The following is a 24628-nucleotide window of genomic DNA, read 5'->3' as shown; positions in this document are numbered from 1 at the left end:
TAATTAACTCTAAGGACAAATGAGTTAATCTGCCTGGATTTCTCCTCCCACCAGGCAGACAGAGTGGGGATGTCCTGCATTACCAGAGGCTGGAAGGGCCACGAGTGTGATGCCTAAGCATTTAGTGGGGGTTTTTTGTAGATTTTATAACCACAGAACTTACATAGGTTCTTCTAGGTTGCTGAAATCCTAAAGACAGTTACTAAAGCTCTTTCCCACAAAATTATGAGCTTTCTCATGCCCTGCCAAGGCCGTGGTGTTTGTGAGGAGTCACCTGAAGACAGCAAGGCCTAGAGATCCTGGAAGATCCCCAGGGAGCTGTCCTGAAGACCCCCATGGCTGGGGCACAGAGGGAAATGAGAATCATGGTTGGTCGTTAATAACTCATATTTAAATTACTAGAGAAGTTATAAAAGTATCATTCCTGGTCACGGGGTTGCAGCCCTTCTGGTGTGCACCTTAGAGGTTTCTGATAAAGGTAACCTGTTTATCTGTCTCCATTAAAACTGTTTTTGAGTGTCTGTTTTCACAGAATTAGGTAACAAAGTGCAACAGGACAAGGGGGCACAGACTCAAGCTCAGCCAGGAGAAATTCAAGTTGGAGATCAGAAAAAAATTCTTTGCAGAGAGAGTGCCAGGCATTGGAATGGGCTGCCCAGAGAGGGGGTGGATTCCCAATCCCTGGAGGTTTTTAACCTGAGATTGGCCATGGCACTGAGTGCCATGATCTGGTAAAGGGACTGGAGTTGGACCAAGGGTTGGACTTGATGATCTCGGAGGTCTTTTCCAACCCAATCAATTCTATTCTATGCAGCTTGATTTTTGTCTGTCCTTGCCTGGTTTATTGTTCCATGCCAAGGAAAAGTCTCCCCAGGGGCAGAGCAGCCACCAGCCCTGCTGGGCAGTGCCATGCCAGAGTTATCCTGTCCCTCTGATGCAGGAGGGACTTTTGATTTTTGATTTTCACATTTTTATAGATTTTAGGAACACAGTAGCTTTAGCAAAGTAGACCTAGTGTGTTAATATATTTCCAGCAGCTTGAGTTTGATGTTTTTCTATCGCTACCCTTGTCCCAGAACTGTGAGCTCAAATTCCTTAACTGTTTAGTCTTTTTATCAAGGTTGAAGAATATCAAAAGGAGACATAAACACAAGTCAGATCATTGGAAGAACTCCAGGAGCCCGAAGAAGAGGAGGACTGATGAAGAGGAGGTCTCACCCACCCCAGACTCAAATCCTGAGGGGTGGAACAGGGGCTGGAAAAGGTTGAACTGGAAATGTGTAAAGTAATGATTGTATGGATCATATTATAAAAACCATGGAAATTAGAGCTTGTCGATGTATTCCTGGGTGAGCCTGGGTGTTCATTAAAGTCACTACCCTCTTCTCTCCTACTAAAATTTGGCTTGGAGCCTTTTTAACAGCCTTTTCAGGCAGCACCGCAGTGCTGTTTGCTGTCACAGGAGCTGCGGGTTTCCTGTACTTGTGTTTGTTCACCCTTGGCAGGGCCTGGCGCACACAATGAGGGTCCGGATGTGCCGCGGTTTCAGCTCAGCACCACTTCCCTCTCCCCACAGATCCCTCCCTGCCTGCTCTGGGAACATCCCGGAGAGTTGCTGGAGAGCTGCTGAGGCAGAGAAAGGTGAGTTTGGCAGCAGGGACTCCTTCCTGAGCTGTGTCAGATTCCATGGGCACTTTCTGTGGGTTGTTCTTGCTGAGGGAACCTCTGAGGGGAAAAACATGGCGCCTGAAAGGGGAAGTGAGGCTTAAACTTGGTGCAAAATGCACATTCTCTTGGTTTTTTTCCTGTACTTATTGTTTTAATTGCAGTTTTCTGAAGACGGAAATATTATTGTTCACATTCCCCCTTGGATTTTGTGCCCTGCTTTGTGTGATCTAGGCAGCTGTTGTTGGAAACTGAAGTAATGTAGGGTAAACCTTTTGTCTGTTCAAACAGCACATAAAGCTGCAACTGTTTGGTACCAGTGCTGAGTGCTCTGTGTACATTCTGCAGGTAGTTTGTAAGCCACAGACACCACCTGTTGATGTTTTACCTCAGGAATATCTGAGAGCCAGACTATGAAGACTCAAAGAGTAAAAACGAGCTGCTCTGACCCAAGCAGAGAATTAATTATCTGTAGTTGTGGCATTGCAAGGTTGTGCAATACCCTTGTAAAATTTCACTTGCAGTTCATATTCACAGTCCGTAATGAAACCTCAATTTTATCTAATAATGTCATAATGGAATGCCTCTAAAATAAGTATTTGAGCAGTTATCTCTTACAATGATCTCTTCTCCAAGCACTGAGAAATAACCTGTACAGGAGGATGGGGGCTGGAAAAAGCAGAACTGGAAAAACCCAGCTCTGAGTAGCAGATTTAATCCATGGACTGCAGGGCCAACATGGAAACCTCCATGTGAAATGAGGCTCTTCCATTCCTTCCTGTTCTCATTAAACAGCCAGCAGGTGTCCAAACCCACCATGTTCCATTTTAGGCTGTTTCTTTGGATGTTCCCCTTGGCCAGGCTGCTGCTGCCTGGGACCGAGCCTCGTGCCACCTGGGAATGCTAATTATCAGTAATTAACAAGTTATTCAGTGGTGAAGAACTGTAGTTCTCAGGCCCTGAAATGCCTGTGGGGAATCAGTGGTGACAGGTGTGAGGTGAAACACAATCCTGGCTCTGGGTGGTTTGGTGCTGCTTGGGAATAAGATGTAATAGTTCCATTAAAGTGTCAGCTTGATGAAAAAAGCAAACAGTGTCAGGAATTTGGAGGAGAGGAGCAGAGAACACCAGGAATGCTGCAGGGCACCTCTAAACCTGGGCAGATTTAGTTCCTGGTGCTTCAAAAAGGCTGTGATAGTGCTGGAGGAAGCTCAGGAAAGGGCAGGCAGGATGATCAAAGGCACTACCAAGTGGTTTCCCAGTGAAGGGTAACTGAAGTGTAGGCTGTGCTTTCTCAGTTCTTCAGGTGGAAGGTGTGAGAGACACACCAGTTCAATGGGGAATAAATATATTGACAGCTCTGAATGACCAGGCCCCCAGTTTTGATTCAGAAAGGCTGAGCTGCAGCCTCTTGAGGAGTTTGTTAGGGAACTGTCTGTATATCCTTGCTCTGCTCATGTTTTTTGGAGTTCTTTCCCCCCCAAATTTCTGGGTGCTGTAAGGACTGGATAACAGGCACATTAGTCTTACCCAGGGTAGCAATTTTAACACTCTGGCTGAGTAGGACACACAGGACTGAGGCCTTAGAGGATATTCTATCACATTCCTGCAAATTCTGAATTTCAGGCCTTTCCTTACAGCTTTCCAAGTTTTGGAATCCCTGTGAGGTGCAGAAAGTTGAAGGAAATGAGAGATACACAAGCTGAGTGAGTGGAAGTTGTGGCTTACACAGACAATTGCTGTTCTGAGCAGGACTTCCCAAGGCATAACAGCTGTCAGAAACCTCATTTGAAAGTAAGTAGTCCTCAGGTTGCTTTGTATTAATTAACTTTTCCCTCTCAGGGCACTCATCTCAGATAGTTCTGTCGTTCCTCAGGCATGAAGTGACTCAATTTCTCCAATCTTATTTTATCAAGCACCTTTTTAGAGATAGCATTCAGTGTTGCAGCCATCATAATGCAATTAATTCCCTCCTCACCCCTTCTCCTAGTGCCTTGCTGGCAATTTTGTACCAATTTCCTTTACCAGATTGATGTGCTTTGTTATTTTGTGCCAATATTCTGGACTTGGCAAAATCCCTGTTAAAATATAAAAAATATTTGTGCATTTGCAGTATATGAGTCAGATTTTTTACACTTAAATCAATATACATTTAGTTTAAGCTTGTAAAAGGGACTGTTCAGATTCCAACAACTGTAACTTTTTATTGAGTTTCAGTCTTTGCCAAGCTAAAGCATCCTGGGTTTTTTTAGTCTTGTGGACTTTTTTAATGTTGTGGACTTCAAGCAACTCCTGTGCTCTTGATTTAGTTGTCTGCAAGTATTGGTCATCTGAAAATTTTCTAGCAGATACCCATTAATACCTTGGGACTGGAAGCTTTTCCATATCAGTTGAAATAGGATTTTACTCATCCAATACAGATAAAACAGTTAGATGGAATTAAAGTAAGTTTTAGTACTTCAGGGTTTTTCTCCTACATGTTGATGATTAACAGAAACAATGAAAATTGTTTTTAACTTTTTTTCTTTACACATATTTAAATATATTTTCAGATTAAAAAAAAAAGGTAATCCACTGGTCCTGAAGTAGTAACTGATAAAAAAATCCCTTTGGTTTGTTTGTGTTCTCCTTAGCACTAATTTTGATCTCTATGTGCCTTTACTGATGTTCCTTTTTCCTCCTTATTTTGTGTCAGTTTACCAGGAGTGAGAAAAGGCCATGGATCCAGACTTTCTGAATGTGCTTACACAGCCCTCTGCACTGGATCAATTCCTGCATGAGACTGTCATTGCTAAAGGTGGGTGCTCTGAGCCAGGAGAGGAAAAGGGCTGAAGGACCAAACAGCAAATGTGCAGTGGAGATGACCTGGATGTTTTCCAGCAGGGACCCCGTGGCTTTATGAGCAGAGTGAGCTCTGGGTGTGCACTTTGGCTGCTGCCACTTTGGAGGCACATCATGAAAAGCAACACAAATTCCAGCTGGTTCTTTAACTGAAATTTAAATTTCACACATAAGGATCTGACCAACTTTGTTTTCCTTTTTCCAGAATTGTCCATCCAGATCTCACTGGTTTGAATGACACTGGAGCAAAACTTCCAAGAACAATCTTAATAGTCTGATACCCCATTTCCCTGCTCATAAGGAATGAATTAAAATAAAAAATGGCAGTGTTTCTACATATGGCAATTAGTGGTATTGAAAATATCAACTTACAGCAGATTTTCCCACAAACTTGCATCAGTTTTGTCTGACATTGTAATAGAATTTCATAGAATTTCATAGAATGGCTCTTGTTTGCTTCCTTCCATAGGTGAGAAGAAGAAATTCATAAAACCAACTTCAAGCACCAATCCCAGACTGGAAGAATTGAAACTGGTACCATTTCTTTTGCTCTATTGCTTAACCCTCACCTGCAGTTTGTTTTAGGCTGCTGAGTTAAAGGAGCCAGAGAACCTGTGGGGATCAGCCCTGTGATTTCCCAGCTCCTGGAGCCCACTCTCTCCACGTGGGAATGAGCATTCAGGTTGTTCTGTGGTAACTGTGAAGGGGGAATCCTAAGGCCAAGGAAAGGACTTTATTTCCAAATAGTTTTGGAACCCCCAGTGCATTCAATCCTGTCTTTAATGGCACAGCCCTGAGGAAGGCTCACACACTGAAATCTCCTGGCAGAAAAGTGGCATGGCTCTTAAGGGACCAGCACTTCCTGCATTATGGAGATGCTAAAACTGTTATAAATATTATGAAAAGCAGCTTAAACTGTGTGCTGATATTTGTATTACCTGGCATTTCTAAACCCATGGATAGGTGTGTTTCTGTATTAGGTTTTCATGCACATTTGATCAAAAAGATTTGGGTTTTGTGTCAGGCTTTCACAATGGTTTTACACAAAGGAGAAAATCTGAAAGGTGGTGCTGCAAAATGCAATTATGTTGTCTACAGAAACACTGATCAGTTCTTTCCAGATTGCAAAAATGAAGAGTTTCCCTCAGTTTATGATTCCTGTGAGCTTCAGTGCTTGATCCATTTTCTGACAGACTTCTGAAAGAATGCTCTTCATTGTCTAATTTATTTTCTTTGGGTGATGTGGAGGTGGAGATGGAGTGCTGAGGGAGGCACAGCCCTCTGGGTGCCCATCAGTGCCACTTGATTGTCTTCTGAATCTAAAGGATTGATGTCACAGGTCTGTGGTCAGCAGTGCTCGCTGCTTTTCTGACCTCACTCCTTGTTTGGGGTCCTGCTCTACCCCTCACCCTTGGGAAGCATCACCTGCAAGCATTAGCTGGGAGCACAGCTTTCTACTCTGGAATATTCCTCTTACTTCTTAGCGTAGAATTTGTATTACACGCTGACAGCTGCTCAGCTCGGGCATTGTCATTTCTTGTGCAGTTTCAAGCATCCCAGAGATATTTTTAATTTTTTTTCAGACCCCCTTTATATTTTTGTTAATGCTGGCTAACTTACAGGGATCTGCTGTGGATCTTCTCCTCTGTTTACAGCAAGTGAGAGAGGCATTATCCACAAGACAAACTCCAGAGACTCAAATAGTGATACAAGCAATACCCTTCCCTCTTCCAGGAGGGCTGTCCATGTTAACAGCCAGCTGGGGCTGCTGCTTTTCGGTTCTGCTCCACCAGGTCATCCTCCCTTTCCATCAACATATGTGGATAAACCACATGCCTGGAGAAGTGCTGAGGAGCTGCTTTGTGCAGGAGCACTTGGATTCCTTTCAGCTGTAGCCAGCCCTTGGCTTCCTGAGCAGCTTCCCCTTGCAAAGGCAGGAAGGATATTGGAAAGCCTGGTGGGAGGATTGCCATGTAAGAAAGCCCCAAAAAGGTGTTTGGGCACTGAGCAGTGTAATATTGTAGAAAGAAAAAGCAAATAATAGGAGAGGAAAGGGAGGAGTGACAGTGACATGAATGAGTATAAGGAACAACCCAGAGAATGAGTGAAGCCTCTTTTCTTACAAACTTCTGTCTGGTGGTTGGATTTGTGTGAATTCTGTGATGTCTGATGAGGGCAGGGGGTGGGAAGAGCTGTGCAGCCTTTTCCCTGCTGGAAGTGGGAATAGGGTCTGTCTCCCCAGCTGGATAACCAGTCCACAAGATTCATGGGAGAATAACTTAGTTGTCTGTCTCACTTGAAAATTAGGAAGAACTAATGATACTTCCCTTTACAAACCAACCAAAAAACACAGAGGAAGTGGAGGTTGAAAGCAAAGCAAGATGTGATAAGGGGCTGAAGAGAAAGGTGAAACACAACATGGTGCTGTACTGTCTGAACAACAGGAGTGCTTTGCTTTCCTCTGCAGCTGTTGATTGACTGGATTAACAGAACTCTGCAAGAGGAACACATTGTAGTTAAAAGTCTGGAGGAAGACCTGTATGATGGGCTGGTACTTCATCATCTCTTGGGTGAGCTGTTCTTTGGGTTTAGTTCACAGCCACACCCCGGGGGAACTTCAGATCAGAGACTGAACCTCCCCAGTCCCAACAGCAGTGACCTGCAGGGTCTGCCTTCCCTCACAGAGGGAGCACTGCACGGGGAACCAGCTTGATAATTGCAATTCTGAGCAAAGCCTGATGATCCACAGTTGTTTTACATCATGATTTTACTTTGGAGAAAACCTTTGACCTGCTAGTTTACATAATAAAAAGATTTTGCACTTTGAAGTGTGCAATTCAGTGTGTCTGAGGGAAAGGAGGGTTCGTGAGTTGGGAGCACAGGGGTGACTTGTGGTGGGTGCTACGAGAAACATTGGGTGGAATCAGCACTATGATATATGTGTTTTCCTGCTTAAAAAAATAAAAATTAAAAAGTTCTAGGTCTAAAGAACTGGTCTGGAACTGGAACTGATAAAAATCTAAGAGGCTTTTGACACTATGTGGTGCTTGTATAAACACGTGACGTCCTGGAGCAGCCTGTTGATCTATTGTTTCTATTTCTCCATCTCTCCTCTCTTTACTACATTTTCCTTTTCCTTTTCACTCTTATTGGGGATGCCTTTAAAATGGTATCTCCTTTCCACCAAGGCTGAGAGCAGCAGCATGAACAATACTGGCTGATTGTCATTGTTGCCTGAGCAATGAGCTGGGATTTCTTCTATGAGTTCATGTTGACTTTGTACACCACCTACAGGAAAGATCCACTCGTTGGATTTCTGTAGCACCCACCAGGAAAAGGAGGAATGGAGAGTAGTGTGAGGGTTGGGGGATGGAGCTGCAAGGAATGACTTCAGTCCTCTCCCTTTTTCAGAATTTACTGAGAATTCACTTAATTTACTAAGACACTCTGAGAGCACAGGAGTGTAACAAGGCACATGGATGTGGGCCTGGGGAAGCTACTGAATGGTATCAAACATGTGAAACAAGACTTTTGCTGTCATTTTATGTTTCTGATTTATTTCTGGTTTTTTTCCTGTGGTGGTGTTAAAATCCATCCTTCTGCTTCCCATGGGCTCTCTAAAAGAAAAGCTGGGATCCCTCAAGCTGGATGTTGACAAGATTGCCTTAACAGAGAAGAAACAGCGCCAGAAGCTCTCTGTGATCATGGAAGCTGTGGCCAAGTGCTTGCAACTGGAGGAAAGGCAGCTCAAGTGGAGTGTGGAATGTGGGTGCAGGAGTGAACCTGGAGGGAATTATCCACAATCCCGGGGCTTCCTCTGCTCTGAGGCTGCTCTGAGCAAAGGGCTGCCAGAACGGGAATTAAACAACCTGGGTTTGATTCCTGGTTGAATCTAAAGTGAGACAGGAATCTCTGACCCTGCCTGGGTCTGTCTGAGGGTGTGACTCATGGGTCACTCAATAGCCCTCACTGCCCATGCAGACATCCCACAAAAAGAACTTTTAAGCTGTGCTATTGCTGAATTGTGGTATTATATAAACCCCAATCTTGTGTCCCACCCTTGTTATGGCCCTCCCTGACTTTGGGATCCTCTGCATAGGGAGAATTCACGATTCTGGAGTGCGGTTTAGCTGTTTTGCACACCAACCCCTGTTTTCTTTCTCCCCATGGAGCAGCTATCCTGGCAAAGGACTTGCTGAGCACTCTGCACCTGCTGGTTGCAATGGCAAAGCACTTCACTCCCAGCCTGGCCCTGCCTCCAAATGTGCAAGTGGAAACAATCACCATTGAGGTATTTCTGGTTCCAGGATTTCTTACAGTAGGTCCCAGAGTCCTTTCACATGGCTAAACTTGCTTAGAACTGTGTAGAAATGTGTGTGCAGCTGTGAAAGACTTGAAGAAACTTGTGTTTTCTTTTAATTTCTGCCTTGGTTGGATTAGATTTGGTTTTCAGTTCAGTTCTGCCTTTAAAAGGGCAGAAACAGTGTGCTGTTTTGGTTCCTTGATCACAAAAAAAAAGAAATTGTCCAAACTGGAAACAGCTGTTAATGCCTGTAAAGAAGAAATTCTGCTCTTACTGTCTCTAAATATTTTTAAATAGAAGCATGTAGTCATAACTCATAACAGTGGTTTAATTCTGAGGGTTTATCTCTTTAGGGAAGGGAGTCTGTACTCACCTGTCTCTTCAGGCTGTCAGTTGAGTGAAGCACTGGGGGGTTTTTGATGCTTTTTGGAGTACTGGGAATTATGTAGAGGGAAAAAGGTACAAGGATGTAGGAGAAGATCCCAAGTGGCTTCAGAAAGAGGAAGAGTTGCCATCCTAAATCTAAGCATCCCAGGAAAGTGAAGTGCTCTGCAGGGAGATTCATCTTTGGGTGTCAGGCCATGGCACAAGGGTGTTACAGGGCAGAGGTGACAACCTCCAGTGCTGGGAAAGAGAAGCCCTTAATGCAGGGAGGGAATTGCTGCCTGCCCAAAGCAGCTCCTGCACCAAAGGCTCTCCAGGAGAGACATCGAGGACTGGAGCTCCCCAAGCACCTGCACTAATTGTAGGGCACTTAATGAATAAATGCCCTCTGGTGATGATTGAAGGCAGCCAACAAGTCATGAAAGCCTCATTGTTGCTTATGATTTTTGTGTGTGTGACAAGCCCCAAATCTTTTATTGTGTTTTCAACAGAACACCTCCAGAGGATTAAAGACAGCAAGTGCAGTGGAGAGTATCACAGACAACAAGTAAGGGGGATATATCTGGTTCTTGCACTGTCAATCAGAACAGAATTATTGTGGGGGTGTTCCCCCTTGGCAAAAATAGCTGGGATCATGGTGATGACAAAGGTGTAAACCCAGGCATGCATATGCATAGGGGCTGTTTCTCTGATTCCTTTCCTTTCCCCCCCCCCCTTCAGATTCAGCATTATGATATGATACCTTTCTTTATTCCTTATCCAGACTTTTCTGAAATAATATGCATGATTATTTCTGAGGTGTTTGTCCTTGCCATGGAATTTCACGGCATATCCAGCAAAAAAATTCCAGTACTGCAAATTTACCAGTGCCAGACTAAACTAGACATTTTCTCAAAACACAAAGATTTAAATCTACTTTTAATTTACTGCTGTTGTGTAACTAAATAAAGAGAAAGGAGGCAGTTCTTTTCTGATTTTGCTGTGACAGGAAGGTTTGAGCTTGCTGAGTGTGTGAGGCACTGTCGTTATTGAAGGAGTTAAATAGTGGGATACCATTTCTACACTGAGAAAATATGGACTTCATTTCAAGAACTAGAAACAGATTTTCTTACTATCATTTTTCTATGCTAGAACATCTTCAAACTCTAATATGATGAGCAGCTTATTGGAAGAGGATATTAAGGATTGTGCTTATAAAATCAGTGTTCATTGCTCTGTGGGCCACTGAACATCTCACGTGCTGCCAAGAGCTTAAAAATGGCTGGAAAGTCACTGTGACATGAAGTTAATGGCACTTTGAGCTCTGTCTCTGCCTTACAAGATAGCAGATAAGCTTTGCTTATGAATAAGATTAGCTCTGCTGAATGATTTTTCTAATTCTTGCTTTTTGTTGCACTTTTAGAGAGAATACAGAAGCGCAGTCAAGTAAGTGCTGGCACTGCCAAATTCAGTGTTTCATTATTATGTGCTGTCATCCACAATGTGCTGATCCCTTTTTACCTCATGATAAAATCAGTGTGCTCCCAGTAAAGTTAATGGAGATTCAGGGATTTTTCCTGGTCTTTTTCTCCCAAGTGTCTTCTGTTAATGTCTGTTCAAATCCACCCAACACATTTTGCCCTTGGGCAACAGATGGGAGGTGAGACAGGAAATGAACAGTGGGGTGATGACCCAACAAAGGCCTGTCTGGGGGCAAAATATGTTATGGATTTATGGAACTATTTATAACCATCAAGGCTTCAGAATTGTGCTTCTTGTTGCTACCAGTTCCAATGTACTTTCCTTTCCATGGTTTGCAAATCAGATTTTGAAATCTGCTGATGGCAGCTCAGTAAAACCAAAGTGCTCAGAGGTTTTACCCTCAGGGCTTTTGAGGGCTGTGAAACACCTGAGGGGAAAAATATCCACGTGTCCAGAGCCTGCAGAAGGTCTGGGCACTGCTCAGGCTTCAGTGGGAGCTGCTCTCCTTGCTGCAGAGGAGCACCCCCAGAGAACCAAGGCAACTGCTTTAACTCTGTGCTGTGCCCTTTATTTTGGTGTTTTCATCCGTGGCAGAGGTGCAAACTCCATCATTTAATACATATTTACCACTTATTCCACTGAGTGTTGGGAAACAAAAAGCAAACCCCAACCCTAAATGAAGGGTTTGTTTCAGTGGGTTGATTCTGCTGCAAAGGAAAATCTGCAATTCCCTCTTCAAAGTGTCTTGGTTTTGACAGCAAGAGAGAAATCCCCAAGCCTGGCTCCAGGAGAGGGCTCTCTCCTTTCAGGCATGGCTCAGGGATTGTTTGATGGATTCACCTCTTCCCTGGCACTGCTCCTGCACCAGCCCTGGAATGGGGAGAGCAGAGATATGAGGAAACCCCTTCCCAAAGGAGGCTTCCCTGTCTGTCCTTTGGGAGGAATCTTCCTTAAAGAAATCCCTTCCCAAAGGAGGCTTCCCTGTCTGTCCTTTGGGAAGAATCTTCCTTAAAGAAATCCCTTCCCAAAGAGTCTTTTGGGAGGAATCTTCCTTAAGGAAACCCCTTCCCAAAGGAGGCTTCCCTGTCTCTGTCTTTGGGAGGAATCTTCCTTAAGGAAACCCCTCTCCTTCTGGAGCCACATTAAGCCTCTGATCTGCCAGTTATTCAAAATAAAACCAATTAATGTTGTTTTGATACAGAAGATGATGCCTTTGATGAGTTATTTCGCCGTGCTCCAGATAAACTGGATGCTGTCAAGAAGGTAATTTACTCTTCTTAGTAGACATCAAAATCTGTTACGCAAAACATAAAAACTAAATCTCCACTGAGAAAGTTATTTTCTTCTTTCTCCCCCCTCCTCCTCTTCTGTTTTCTTTAGGTACTTTTGCAATTTGTCAACCAGCATGTTGGAAAATTAGGATTAAATGTGAAAGACATGGAATCTCAGGTACACCATGTTTTGTCAGCCATTTGAGTGTTTCACAATTAGGAACCCTCCTTTTTGTTGCAGTAGTTTGAAATTTGGCAACATAACGATGATCTCCAGGCTTAGGTTTAAGATACCAGGCTTCAGCTTTGAAGTTAATAAGTGTTGAAAAAGTACAGCCTTTTATTTATAGTTCCACATTTGTTGCTTGTTTCACTACACACCTGGAATAGTTGGTTTAACAGCTGTCCTTTTACAAGTAATTTCTTCACCAGTAGGAATCTGGGGGCTTTATCTGTGGAAATATGAAGCTCACTGTGGAAGAGGTTGGGGGAGCTGAGTCACTAGACTGTCTGCTTGCCAGAGTAACCTTGAAATTCCTTTATTGCTAGAATGGCCTTTATTGGAATAATTTTCAGATAATTTTTCATCTAGTTTTCAGATGGAGTTATCTTGCTCATCCTGATTGGCCAACTGGAGGGTTACTTCCTGAATCTGAGGAATTTCTTCCTGACTCCAGGCAGCCCCACCGAGATGGTAGGTGGGTGTGGGATTGCTCAGAGCCACCAACCATCATCCTGTGTGCTCAGTGTGTCCCTGCAGGGCTGTGCTGCTGCTCTCTGGGGGGTCACACCTGCAGGGGGGGCTTGGAATGGCGCAAATGCAGAGCTTGGTGCTCCTAAAGCACCTTGGAATGGGTCAGTGTCTCCAAAATCAGCAGCTCATGGGATGCCAAGAGCTGTGACCTGTGTGTGTGCGGCTTCTGAAGGCTCCTGTGAGACCCAGAGGGGCTGCGTGGTGGGGATCCGGGTGCTGTCACCCAAAGCCTGTGCTGCAAACCCTGAGTGGGTGACATGGGGTTTTTATGCTGCCCTAAAAACATAATGGAGGCATGCCCAGAACACTTTGAAGGTCCCCTCTGCTTGGAAAGCTCTGGAGAGTCCCATCCTTTCCTCCCCCAGCCAGACCTGCTTGGCAGCTTTTTCACCCTCCAGCAGGCACATTTCATCTGTGCTGTGAAAGGAGAAGCTGCTGTCAGCCAGGAGGCAGAGTGGGCTGGGCTGCTCCTCCACAGGTCTGCAATGCTGACATATTTTGGGATATTTGAGATATTTTCAGGTTGTCTCTACTGTGGGTAGAGGTTTCTCACTTGGGTCATGGGAAAGCTCTGAAAATCTTGAAACTGGAGCTGTTTTTCCTGGTTATACTCAGATTTCTGATGGTGAAACGTGTCAGATCCTTTCAGTTGAGGAGGAAATCTCTCCTCTGGTGTGGTTTGCATTCCAGCTTCCCCAGCTCAGCTGAAGCTTCCTCTGATTCCCAACCTTAGCACAGTTAATGCCCCTGGGAAATACTTATTTGTGATGGAAATTCTCAGAGGTCCATATCAGTGAGTAAATATTCCCATGGAGCTTTACATCAAAATGTTTAAAGGCACAATTGTTTGAAACCTGTGTTAAATGGTGTCAAAATTCCAGTGCTGTCAGTTGGTAACTGTTTCAGGGATTTGGAAAAACTAGATTGATTTTTTTTAAATCTGAGAACAGGGGAAATATATTTTGAAGGGTTGACTCAGACATAATCAAAGCATTTCCTTGGGGTAGTTTTTCTTCCCTTTCTCCTCCTCTCAGTTTTCAAAATTGTTTGGCCTGGTCCATTGACTTGGAAAGAAATTTTTAACATTTTCATTAACTTTATTCAGAGGAAGTCAGTGAATATATTCTTACTTAAAATTCCATAGATGACAATTTTCCTTTTTGTTCAGCCCTATTCAAGCCTCAGAGATTTCTCTCTAGAAATGAGGTAGTTCTGCAGTTCAGGCACAAGTCAGAGCTCAGACTTTGTAGTTCTTACCCTGCCCATCACTGCCATCAAAGAATATAACGGGGTCAGGTATTGCTTCAGTACAATTCTTTCCACTGTAGTAAGTTCATTTTAGCCAAGTGACTTCCAAGCACTGGCCTTGCTGCTGAACACTTTGCCAAAGTGCTATTTACCGTTTGTTTCTCGTCTGACCATTCCAGGATGAGAAGTGGGCTGACACCATAACTGATGGACCAGAGTTCAGCTGTCATCTGCACATAAAATGTGTCTCTCAATTCCCCTGTGCTTTCTGACTCCCTGTCACTTCAGACATTAATTGGGGCAGCAAAGTGGGAAGATGTAACCTTTGCTGAGATTGAAAAGATCTCATTTGTGTTGTTACAGGGATGACAACCTCATGCACTGCTCTGATCAACCTCCCCTCCAGCTGGAGGGACAGCTGGGTGTCCAGAGCTTCACTGCATGAGTTGCAGGCAGGGAAAATCAGGCTGGAAGGAGTGGGAATGAGGAGGAAAAGGATAAAGGAATAGGGGGGGACAGGAGGGGAGGAAACCAGGAGCAGATGAGCCTTAAGGTCCCCTCTAACCCAACACACTCCGTGACTGAAGGCAGGATGTGATCAACCTACAAGGAGACAACACTCTGTGTGTGAGGGGGTTTGTTACAGGTTTTGGGGTGTTTATTGCCAAAGAAAATGAGGTTTACAGGTGACTGTAAAGAGATCCAGCTCTGGGTGCTCCTGTGCATAGGAAGGTGAGGATTCTGTGACAGAGAATATGATCACAAAACAGCTCAGGCTGAGCTCAGGAGTGAACTCTGTGCACTCAGGAGATGAGGATGGTGATGAAGGAGGACCCCTGTGCTCATCAGAGCTGTGTGAACTTGGTCCTTCTGCCCAACCAGCCCAGAGCTGAAACAGCCCAAATATCCTGACTCTGTCCAGCTGTAAATCCTAGAGAACTGTCCAGCTTTTGCTTTTGGAAGCACAGCTGGATAAAGCACCTTATTTTGCAAGCTTTCCTTTCTTTGGTAATTATCAGTATTTCTGTCTGAGGAGTCAGTTTGAAATCTGCATGTTGTCATTCCTTGGAAATCTCGTGCATTCCAGAGAGGGAAATGTGCCCCTTTTACCTGTGCTGATTCTGTGTGTGATGCTGTTTTTATGTGGGGAAAGGAGAGGAAAAAGAGAGGAAAACTTTGGAAAAACCCCCATCCTTCCTTCATAAGTGTGTTTAATTCCTCATGAATATTATTAAGGATAATATCTCTGCTGTTACTGTGTGTGGACACCTTCATGTGGTACAGCAGAAACTTCTGGCTCACAAATGGAGCTGACCAGACAAGTCCAGTCTTTGCAGTTCTGAATGAGACACACAGAACCTTTTCCTGCTGTATTTTTTCTGTTCCAAGTGTGCTAAGCATTGTTAAAACCCCTCAGAAATAGACTCCATGCATTTCTTGGCTCCAGTTATGAATCTGGCCTGTTTTCCTCCTGCAAACATCCATTAACACAAGTCTTTCACAGGCAAGGTCTATTTTTAACCAGATGGATTCCTCTACCCACCTCATGGGAGATGTTTTGCTGGAGATGGATTTTACATCTAATTTTATATGATAATTGGTAGAAATTCTGAGAGCCCTCCATCAAAACTAAGGAGATGAATATGAGTACATATTTATCAATCATTATCTTTAGCTACTAGAGAAATATTTTTTCAAACCTTCTGGCCACTGCACTGTCGGGGAGAAAATATTTTCTGTTCTATTAATCCCTCTCTCTCTAACAGCTCCACAATGTTAATCTTGCCTTGGACTTGCTGGCAGAGGGAGGTCTTCTGAATTTTTCTGTGAACTCTGAAGGTGAGTCATGACATGCAGACCTGTGTGGAATGGAATTGCTGATATCCTGCTTGGCACAAATCAGAGTGATTGCAGAAAGCAGCTCCTGCAATGTGACACTGATATTTCATTATGTGCTGCCCCACAGCTCCTCATTCAGGAAGGAAGAGCAATGGGAATAAGGCTTGTTTTGAACAGTCATTATTTCTCTGCTAAAAAAGTTGGATTGTTATAAGTTTAGTAACTTTGCACTAAAACTGTTTGGTAATTCAGTATTTGTTAAAGATTTAAAGCAGTGACAGCTCCTGGGGAAATTACAGCAGCTGAGCTGGAGGGGAAATTATTTCCCAGTCTCAGAAAAAGTTTCAGTGCCTGAAAAGCAAGTTTGTTTCATGTAGGAAGAAACCTTGCAGAATCTGTCCTGAAAATCAGAAACACTGATCTCTCTATTCAGACCCAGAGGAGCTGGTGGGTCACTCTCCTGAATGTGAAAATCACAGGTTTTAAATGGTTATTGTGCCTGGTTCAGACCTGGGAGCTGAATATTGATCTCCTACATCCAGGTGAATGATTTCATCACTGAATCAGTGTCCATGTTCCACCACAGAAAACAAACAGAGGAAAAATCTTCATTTAAATGAGTCCAATTTTCCAATTATAAAGTACAAACGTTCCACAAAAAGTGCTTTACCAGCTGCTGTGGAATGAGGGATGTGGTTACAGTCCTGGGTGGTGCTGTGACTGCATGGCCTGAGGCCTCAAAAGCTTGTTGAATAAGGAAGACAAATCTTTATTAAAATAGAAAGGATTATCTCTTCCGGTGGTAGTTACTTGTAAGCAGGTGGGTGTTTGTGTTTGGTACATGACACTTGGAGTCATGGAAAGACAGAATTTAGGACTTCCTTTGGATTTTTCCCTTTTGTTCTCTTTTTTTTCCACAAATGCTTTGGGGATGGCAGCACTTTGCATGTTGTGCATTCAAGAATTGTGGGGTTTTTGCTTTTCCACATAGAGCCAAGAGTCTGAAAAGCTGAATATCCTCTATTTATGTTAATGTTCCAAGAATCATCTGTGTGAGCTCAGGTCTCCATGCTGAGATCCACCTTCTGTATGAGAGGAGAGAAATCTGTGCTTTCCCTCCTTCCCTCTGGCTGTTCAAACACAGAGCTGATCAGGATAAGAAATCCTGGTGCCAACATCCCCAGGTCCTTTTTAGATTCCCTGGGCAAACCCTCAGCTAGTGAGTAAATTCAGTTTGATTTAGGGATTCTTGTTACAGCTACTCTGGCTATTCAAGGATCTCATTCACTGGGGTTTCATTGTTAGTCTCTCTCCCAGTGATTTACAACACTGTAAGAAGAACAGCAAACCCTCCAAGTCAGTTGCCCAATTCCATTGCAATTATTAAATACAAGAGCAGGTTGTTTGGCCAAGAACACAGAAGTTGGGAAAGGAAATGAAAACAAGCCAACAAAAAAGAAAGAAGCCAATGGCAATGAAACATGATGGAAATATTGCAACAAAAAAAATAAAGTGTCAGGTAGTTCCCAACATGATTCCTGACATAGAAGATTCATAAACAACTAAGGCTATAAAGCCCTGTGAAATTATCCACTCTGTTCTCTGCCAGTGAAGCATTTATTTCTTACTCTGCATGATTTACCCTGTCTGACAGCAAGATAGGGCAGTGAAGGCCACTTTTGCTCAAGTTCACATATTAAATAATTCGTTTTCTAGCTTTGTAGTTCCTGTTTTGCTTCTTGTTGCAAACAGACCATCTGAGTTCACCTTTTAATTGAGGAAAGGTGGCAGATCCCTTGGCACTTGCAGTGTCTCTCTGTTCCAGGCATTGCTGACACTCCCATCTGCTTTTGTGTTCCTGCTTTGTGTATCCACAGATGTTGTGAACAGAGATGTGAAGACTACAATGAAGATTCTGTACTGCTTGTATTCCAAATACAAGACCAAAGAAGCATGAAGAACAGGGCCAAGAGCTCGAGCCTTTATTTGTTTTTTCTCCTCTAGCACGTCACAGTCTGATTGTTTGGATTCCCAGCTCTGTTTGCTGCTGTTTCTGTGCATGAACTTGTGTTTGACACTTGCTGTGCTGACATTGTGTATGCAAGGATGTTATTCATACAGTGTTTCACATACACAGCCTGAGTAACTTTAAATATTGTGTGTCCATGGCCAGTGAGTTCTGTGGCTGTAGCTCTTGTTCCAGACTCTGCCTTTTGTCTTCTTAATGCTGCAGAGAAGTGCAGTGTGTGTTTGTTCTGGACTCTTTCTTTGCTCCCAAAGGTGCATTTGGAAGTTGTTGTTGCAGCCTCCCCACTTTGCTGCTTCTGAGTCACTCTGGAAACGGGAAAGGTGAAGACTGAGACACACTTGCAGTTCAAGTTCAAAGACTTCTTTGGAGAGGTTGCCAGTGGTTTTCAGACAAGAGGATGTGGACTGGACACCAAGTGAATAGGCAGCAGAAAGGAAATCTGACCATATCAAGGGTTTGGTAAATTCCACTGCTTGACTCTGGCAAAGGAACTCAGAACAACGTGAGGCTGTGCAGTGACAGAGGGGTCTCCTGCACAGCTGGAGGAAGGTGTCCTCCTTTCCTTGCTAAGCCAATGCAAACCATGGCTGGCTCAGCCTGTTGCAGCCCTAACTTAACCTCTGACTAGCAGGAATTCCAATTCCTGTGTCAAGGACGTTGCAAGAGAGACTCACATTGTCCACACTTTCTCTCCAGTTAGAGGTGAATAATTTCTGGCTTCCTCTGTGGCTGGGGGAGACCACCATGGTGGGGCAGTGAAACAGCTTCCACCTCTTCTGACATCCAAGGTGTGCTGCAGGGTCTCTCTGAGCCTCTCCCAGCTGAACCTGCCCAGCCACCATCCCAACCACCCCAGCATCTCCCTCTGGATGTGTCAAGGCTGGCTGAAAGTTTTGTTAGCTGTCACCTTTGGTCTTTTGTGGGGGATTGAAATCACACCTCCTTCAAAACCTCCATCTACTTCCTGTCGCAGGTTTGGCCTTGCTTTTACCAACCCTGGACTGGCCCCCCTTCCCCCCCTCTCAAAAGCCTCCTCAGCAAAGTGAAGAAGAACTGAAAAGAAATGAACTCAAAAAACCCTGAACTGAATAAAAAGAATAAATTATATTTTCTAACATTCACAACTACACTGTATACACAGTACATAGGATCCCACCCCCAGGGGAAAGGGAAAGGGAAAAAGGGGACTGGGTAACCAGAAAATTGGGAAGAAACAAACCCAAACCAAAAAAAAAAACAAAAAACAAATGAAACAGACAAACACAATTAAAAACCTCAAGGAAGGGGAAGAAGCATGAAACAATCTCACCCAGGACAGGAGAACCACCAACAACCGGAGGGATCAGACTCCAACACTTCCCACCAGCTCCCCGGCCAAGAGCAGAAGAGAGAGACTAAACCACTTCTCCCCTGCTACGTGGAAGACATGTGTGGAATACTTGTAACTTACTTAGATACAATGGTTACTGAGGAAGCCATGGGTCAAACCATTACATTCTCCACCCCTTATTCCACACTGGTCGTTCCACGCAATCCTTGTATTCTCACATTCGCTTATATCCCGTGCATATATACATATATATATAGTTCATATGCAGTCCTTCGAGGCAGACGTCTTGTCATCAAGGATCAACACCAGCATCAGTTCGGCTTTAGTCTTTCGCCTTTTGGTTAAAGTCACGGTTCCAAGTTCAGGACTGGTTCACAGATTAGGGCTGCCTTATTGTTGGACATCATGGGACACCAGTACTGGCTTTGTTTGGGTCTTTCTCGTCCGATGTCTGGTTTCCTGCAAGACACAACTCAAAGCACAAAATTAGTTTTTCCCCAAGGCTAGATTGCCTTGGGGCACACACTGGATTTCACCATCTTTCCTCATTACCCACCAGGTGTTTCCAGACCCTTGGGCAAAAACAATCCCACAAATGGGTTTGTCTTGGCTCGAGGGAGGAGTAATCCAAACAGATTTCCCTAGCATGCCTCTCAGGTGAACTGCTGGAACTTTGTCTCTATCTACCGTGTGGAGGGATTCTGCTCGGGCAGGACCAGCTCGATTGATGGAGCCTCTGGTGTTAACCAACCAGGTGGCCTTGGCTAAATGCTTATCCCAGTTCTTGAAGGTTCCTTCACCTAGTGCCTTCAGAGTTGTTTTTAACAGTCCATTGCACCTTTCAACTTTTCCAGCAGCAGGTGCATGATATGGAATGTGATATACCCATTCAATACCATGCTCCCGTGCCCAAGTGGCCACTAGATTGTTCTTGAAATGAGTGCCATTGTCTGACTCAATGCGATCTGGAGTGCCATGCCTCCACAGGACCTGCTTCTCAAGGCCCAAGATAGTATTCCGGGCTGTTGCATGTGGTACCGAGTATGTCTCTAACCATCCGGTGGTCGCTTCAACCATGGTAAGCACATAGCGCTTACCTTGGCTAGTCTGTGGCAATGTGATGTAGTCAACCTGCCAGGCCTCTCCGTATATATACTTGTCCCAACGTCCACCATACCAGAGGGACTTTGACCTTTTTGCTTGCTTAATGGCAGCACAGGTTTCACAATCACGGATAACCTGGGAAATAATGTCTGTGGTTAAATCCACCCCTCGGTCTCGTGCCCATTTATAGGTTGCATCTCGGCCTTGATGGCCTGAAGCATCATGGGCCCATCGGGCTAGGAACGATTCTCCTTTTTGCTGCCAATCTAGGTCTGCTTGTGACACCTTGATCTGTGCAGCTCGGTCTGCCTGTCTGTTATTATCATGTTCCTCATTAGCTCAACCTTTGGGCACATGGGCATCTACATGGTGGACTCTCACATTCAGTTTCTTTACTCTGGCAGCAATGTCTTGCCACAGATCAGCAGCCCAGATGGTTTTCCCTCTACGCCTCCAATTCATTTTATTCCACCGGTCTAGCCATCCCCAGAGGGCATTTGCTATCATCCATGAGTCAGTGCACAAGTAGAGCCTTGGCCATCCTTCTCTTTCTGCAATGTCTAGGGCCAATTGGACAGCTTTGAGTTCTGCAAACTGACTCAATTCGCCTTTTCCCTCGGTGGCTGCTGCCACCCGTTGGGTGGGATTCCACACAGCTGCTTTCCACTTCCGGCTTCTCCCTATGATACGGCAAGAACCATCAGTGAAAAGGGCGTAGCACGTCTCTTCATCTGGCAGCTGATTATATGGTGGAGCTTCTTCAGCTCGACTCACTGACTCTTTCCTCTTCTTCATCTGCCAGGCTGAAGTTCCCACCTTCAGGCCAATAGGTTATGATTTCTAGAATTCCAGGGCGATTTGAGGTCCCAATTCAAACATGTTGTGTAATCAAAGCAATGCACTTGCTCCACGTGGCATCGGTGGCATGATGTGTAGAGGGCACTTTCACTTTAAACATCCAGCTTAACACCGGTAGTCGAGGTGCCAGGAAAACCTGTGCTTCAGTACCAACTACCTCTGAGGCTGCTCGTATGCCTTCATACGCCGCTAAAATCTCCCCATCTTGCCGTCGTTCCTTCCTCTACTGTGACTACTCTTTCCTCTCGTGCCATCACTCCTTCCATCGTCACAGCAGTTTCTTCCTCTCTCGCAGCTGCTCCTTCGTCTGCTTCTTCTTCTTCTTCTTCTTCCTCTTCTTCTCGTTCCAGTTGCAGGGGTGGCTCTATGGGTTTTGTAGTCTCCTTCATCCTCGCTGTTTTCTTCTTTATGGGGGCAATGGTAATCTTCCATTTTGTAGCTTGAGTTTGAGTTCCCACAGAGAGAATAGGAACTGTATCCGTGTCGGCCTGAGTCTGAGCTTCAACTGTGGTCTTGGTGGGCTTAGTAGGGATGGCAACTTCCAGATCTTCAGCTTGCGTTTGAGTTTCTACAGAGTGAATGGGAGCTGTATTAGCGTCTGCCTGAGTCTGAGCTTCAACTGTGGTCTTAGCAGGCTTAATAGAGATGGCAACCTCCAGATCTACGGCCCGAGTCTGAATCTACAGAGCAAACAGAAGCTGTATTAGATTCAGCCTACGTCTGAGTTTCAGCCGTGGTTGTAGTGGGGACAGCAGAAATAGCCTTGTCCAGATTTGCATCCTGAGTTTGGGTTTCTACAGAGTGAACAGGGACTCTGTTAACCTCAGCTTGAGTCTGGGTCTCAGAAACAGCATTGGCCTCATGCTGTGTTTGGACTCCGCTTTCGGGGGGCTGAACGGGAACTACACGGGTCTTAGACGGCATATTTTCATTTCCCATCCTGTCCTCAACCCTTTGACAGTGGTCCATGGTAAATCTATGAGCACTAGCCAGGCCCCAACACAGAGACTTGCATATATGGGTCCTCATAGGAAAAACACTCTTCTGATAAACGGCGGACCAGCTCAACAGAGTCACACACTTGTTCTGACATGAACTTCCAGTTAACAGGGGGTGAGATACGCCCTAGCACCTTACCAAGATCCAAGCAAGCTCCATCCCAACCAGGGACTGGCCTGTCCGAAGCCCCTTCCAAAGTTCCAGCGATCCCCCTCGAGGCATGGCCTTTCTTAAATCTAAAACAGGGGAAGCAATAAAGTGCCAGCGTTCTTCCAATCTTATACAACAGTTTCATATATATATGAATATATAGTGCTGTCACAATACAATTTAGGTAATAACTGGGGCCAATTGTAACAGTAGGGATCTCTCTTAATAGACCGTTAATGTCATATTTTAACAGGCCTTTAATGTCACATTTCCACAGGCCTTTAATGCCACATTTTAACAGGCTTTAATGTCAAGATTCAAGAGGGCCTCACATGGATGACATTCATCATGCAGACCTAGATACGTCCCTAGGAGACCTCTCAGAATGTGAGCAAGTGTTACCACCATCAGTATGTAAAAGAATAGAGAAACACATAACAGGAGACCTTTCACTACAAGAGACTGCCGGGCCATGCCAGCTTTGGGGGCATGGTTGGACTGACCTCCTCTGGTACCTCTCAGGTAGTTGCTAAAAAGGGTAAAAACCATTCTTTCTATTGTTTACCTTATTCCTGAGTCCTCTGTTCCCAAACAAAAACCTTGTTTATATCAACAAAGTACTCTTGGCTGCCTTCCTGGTGATTGTTTTGTAAATAAAACTTCGGTTGGCAATTCTCCCGGACACTGTTCTCTATACACGGAACTATTTACAAAACAATCCAAGGTCAGTCTCGGTGGAACCTCCAAATAATGTCGCAGGTTTGGCCTTGCTTTTACCAACCCTGGACTGCCCCCCTTCCCCACCCTCTCAAAAGCCTCCTCAGCAAAGGGAAGAAGAACTGAAAAGAAATGAACTCAAAAGAAAGTGGACTGAATAAAAAGAATAAATTATATTTTCTAACATTCACAACTACACTGTATACACAGTACATAGGATCCCACCCCCAGGGGAAAGGGAAAGGGAAAACGGGGACTGATTAACCAGAAAATTGGGAAGAAACAAACCCAAACAAAAAAAAAAACAAAAACAAATGAAACAGACAAACACAATTAAAAACCTCAAGGAAGGGGAAGAAGCATGAAACAATCTCACCCAGGACAGGAGAACCAACAACAACCGGAGGGATCAGACTCCAACACTTCCCACCAGCTCCCCGGCCAAGAGCAGAAGAGAGAGACTAAACCACTCCTCCACTGTGGAATACTTGTAACTTACTTAGATACAATGGTTACTGAGGAAGCCATGGGTCAAACCATTACACTCCCTCAACATTAAAATTGTGTCATGTTGCAGAAAACTAGACACCCAACTAAAAAAAAAAAATAAAGGTTTTGGTGCTATTTTGTCTCCCATCTAAACTGATTTACTTTCCTGTCGTCAGCGCCTCTGACATTTGATATCTGGTCTGATCCTCCATCTCTGTGTCAGTGGGAAACCAGAGCTCATATGCTGACATTTACAGATGAGACTTTGTTGTGTTTGCCTCTGGATCCAGAGTCCAGGCAAGAGTACTGCAGAGCAGTTCTGTGGATCCAGAGCCCAGGCAAGAGCCCTGGAGGGTAGTGCTGTGGATGCAGAGCCCAGGGAAGAGCCCTGCAGAGCAGTGCTGTGGATCCAGAGTCCAGGAAAGAGCCCTGCAGACCAGTGCTGTGAGTCTGCAGTCCTGCCTTGGACAGAATTACCTTGTTACAGAGGAAAGTACGACAAGCTGCCAGAAAGCTCCAGTAAGGTTTAAGTGCTCAGCCTCGTGAGTTACATGTGGGGCTCTAAGAAATTAAGGTAGCTAAAGTATGAGGTAGCCTATAAATTAAAATAAAACATAAAGAGTAAGTGTGCCACCAAAATGAGGACAGTCTCAGTTCTCAGGCTTCCTACAGTGCTATCATTTCTAGGCCCCCAAAACACCCTCTGGTTCAGTATCCAGTGTTTGGGACTGTGAGTGTTATTACAAACTGTTCAGTATTTATCTAGATGTAATGAAATGCACCGAGTGTGCAATTCCAGCCTCAAGTCTGATTCTCCTGCAGTTTGCTGGTTTACAACAGACCCAGTAATATTTTCCTCCCACTTCTATGTGGGAAGGCATTTCAGTGGGTGATTTAGAACTGTGTTGGCTGTGACCAAAAAGACATACAGAAGGTTTTTTTTGTTTTCTCTATTGTGTATCTACTAACCTGACAGAGTGCAGGTATTCCCTGTGGGACCGTGGGGTTTTTAATCTGGAGAGTGCCACTTGTGTCAGCAGCAGGGCTGCAGATGTTTCCATACAGCTTTAGGAGCTGCCCACATGCCCTCAGAGTGTGTGTGCTGGCTAGGGAGGAGCCCTGGTGGCTGGAGCTGACAAGGAAGGATCCTGGCTGTGCCCTTCGAGGCACCTGTTGTGTGGTTGCT

General features: G+C 44.6%; 1 protein-coding gene across 3 annotated transcripts; it reads left to right on the top strand.

Moving 5' to 3' along the window:
• Positions 1-1502: 1502 nt before the first annotated feature.
• PARVG (parvin gamma) lies at positions 1503-23566 on the top strand. 3 transcript variants are annotated; one of them, XM_071551524.1, is made up of 14 exons: positions 1503-1641; positions 3306-3459; positions 4361-4462; positions 4976-5040; positions 6974-7076; positions 8131-8271; positions 8682-8797; positions 9685-9740; positions 10596-10618; positions 11859-11917; positions 12035-12103; positions 12518-12619; positions 15694-15766; positions 17644-23566. In XM_071551524.1, exons 3-14 carry the CDS (start codon positions 4384-4386, stop codon positions 17721-17723), a joined length of 966 nt encoding a protein of 321 aa, XP_071407625.1. In that variant the 5' UTR covers positions 1503-1641; positions 3306-3459; positions 4361-4383; the 3' UTR covers positions 17724-23566. The 3 variants fall into 3 exon arrangements, with proteins under 3 accessions (XP_071407625.1, XP_071407624.1, XP_071407626.1); XM_071551523.1 differs by having other exon boundaries at positions 11856-11917; XM_071551525.1 differs by lacking the exon at positions 12518-12619 and having other exon boundaries at positions 11856-11917.
• Positions 23567-24628: the final 1062 nt, after the last annotated feature.

This window comes from Pithys albifrons, chromosome 3 (genome assembly GCF_047495875.1).
Source record: "Pithys albifrons albifrons isolate INPA30051 chromosome 3, PitAlb_v1, whole genome shotgun sequence".
NCBI classification, from domain to species: domain Eukaryota; kingdom Metazoa; phylum Chordata; class Aves; order Passeriformes; family Thamnophilidae; genus Pithys; species Pithys albifrons.
Note: the sequence above shows the minus strand (reverse complement) of the source record. Positions and strands in the feature narration are given on the sequence as shown.

Bases quoted from the DNA above. Each gene is read 5' to 3' on its own strand.
- PARVG (XM_071551523.1), top strand. From the start codon at position 4,384: ATGGATCCAGACTTTCTGAATGTGCTTACACAGCCCTCTGCACTGGAT. The intron at 7,077-8,130 runs GTGAGCTGTTCT...GCTCTCTAAAAG, and splicing joins GGTACTTCATCATCTCTTGG to AAAAGCTGGGATCCCTCAAG. The intron at 10,619-11,855 runs GTAAGTGCTGGC...GTTTTGATACAG, and splicing joins GAATACAGAAGCGCAGTCAA to AAGATGATGCCTTTGATGAG.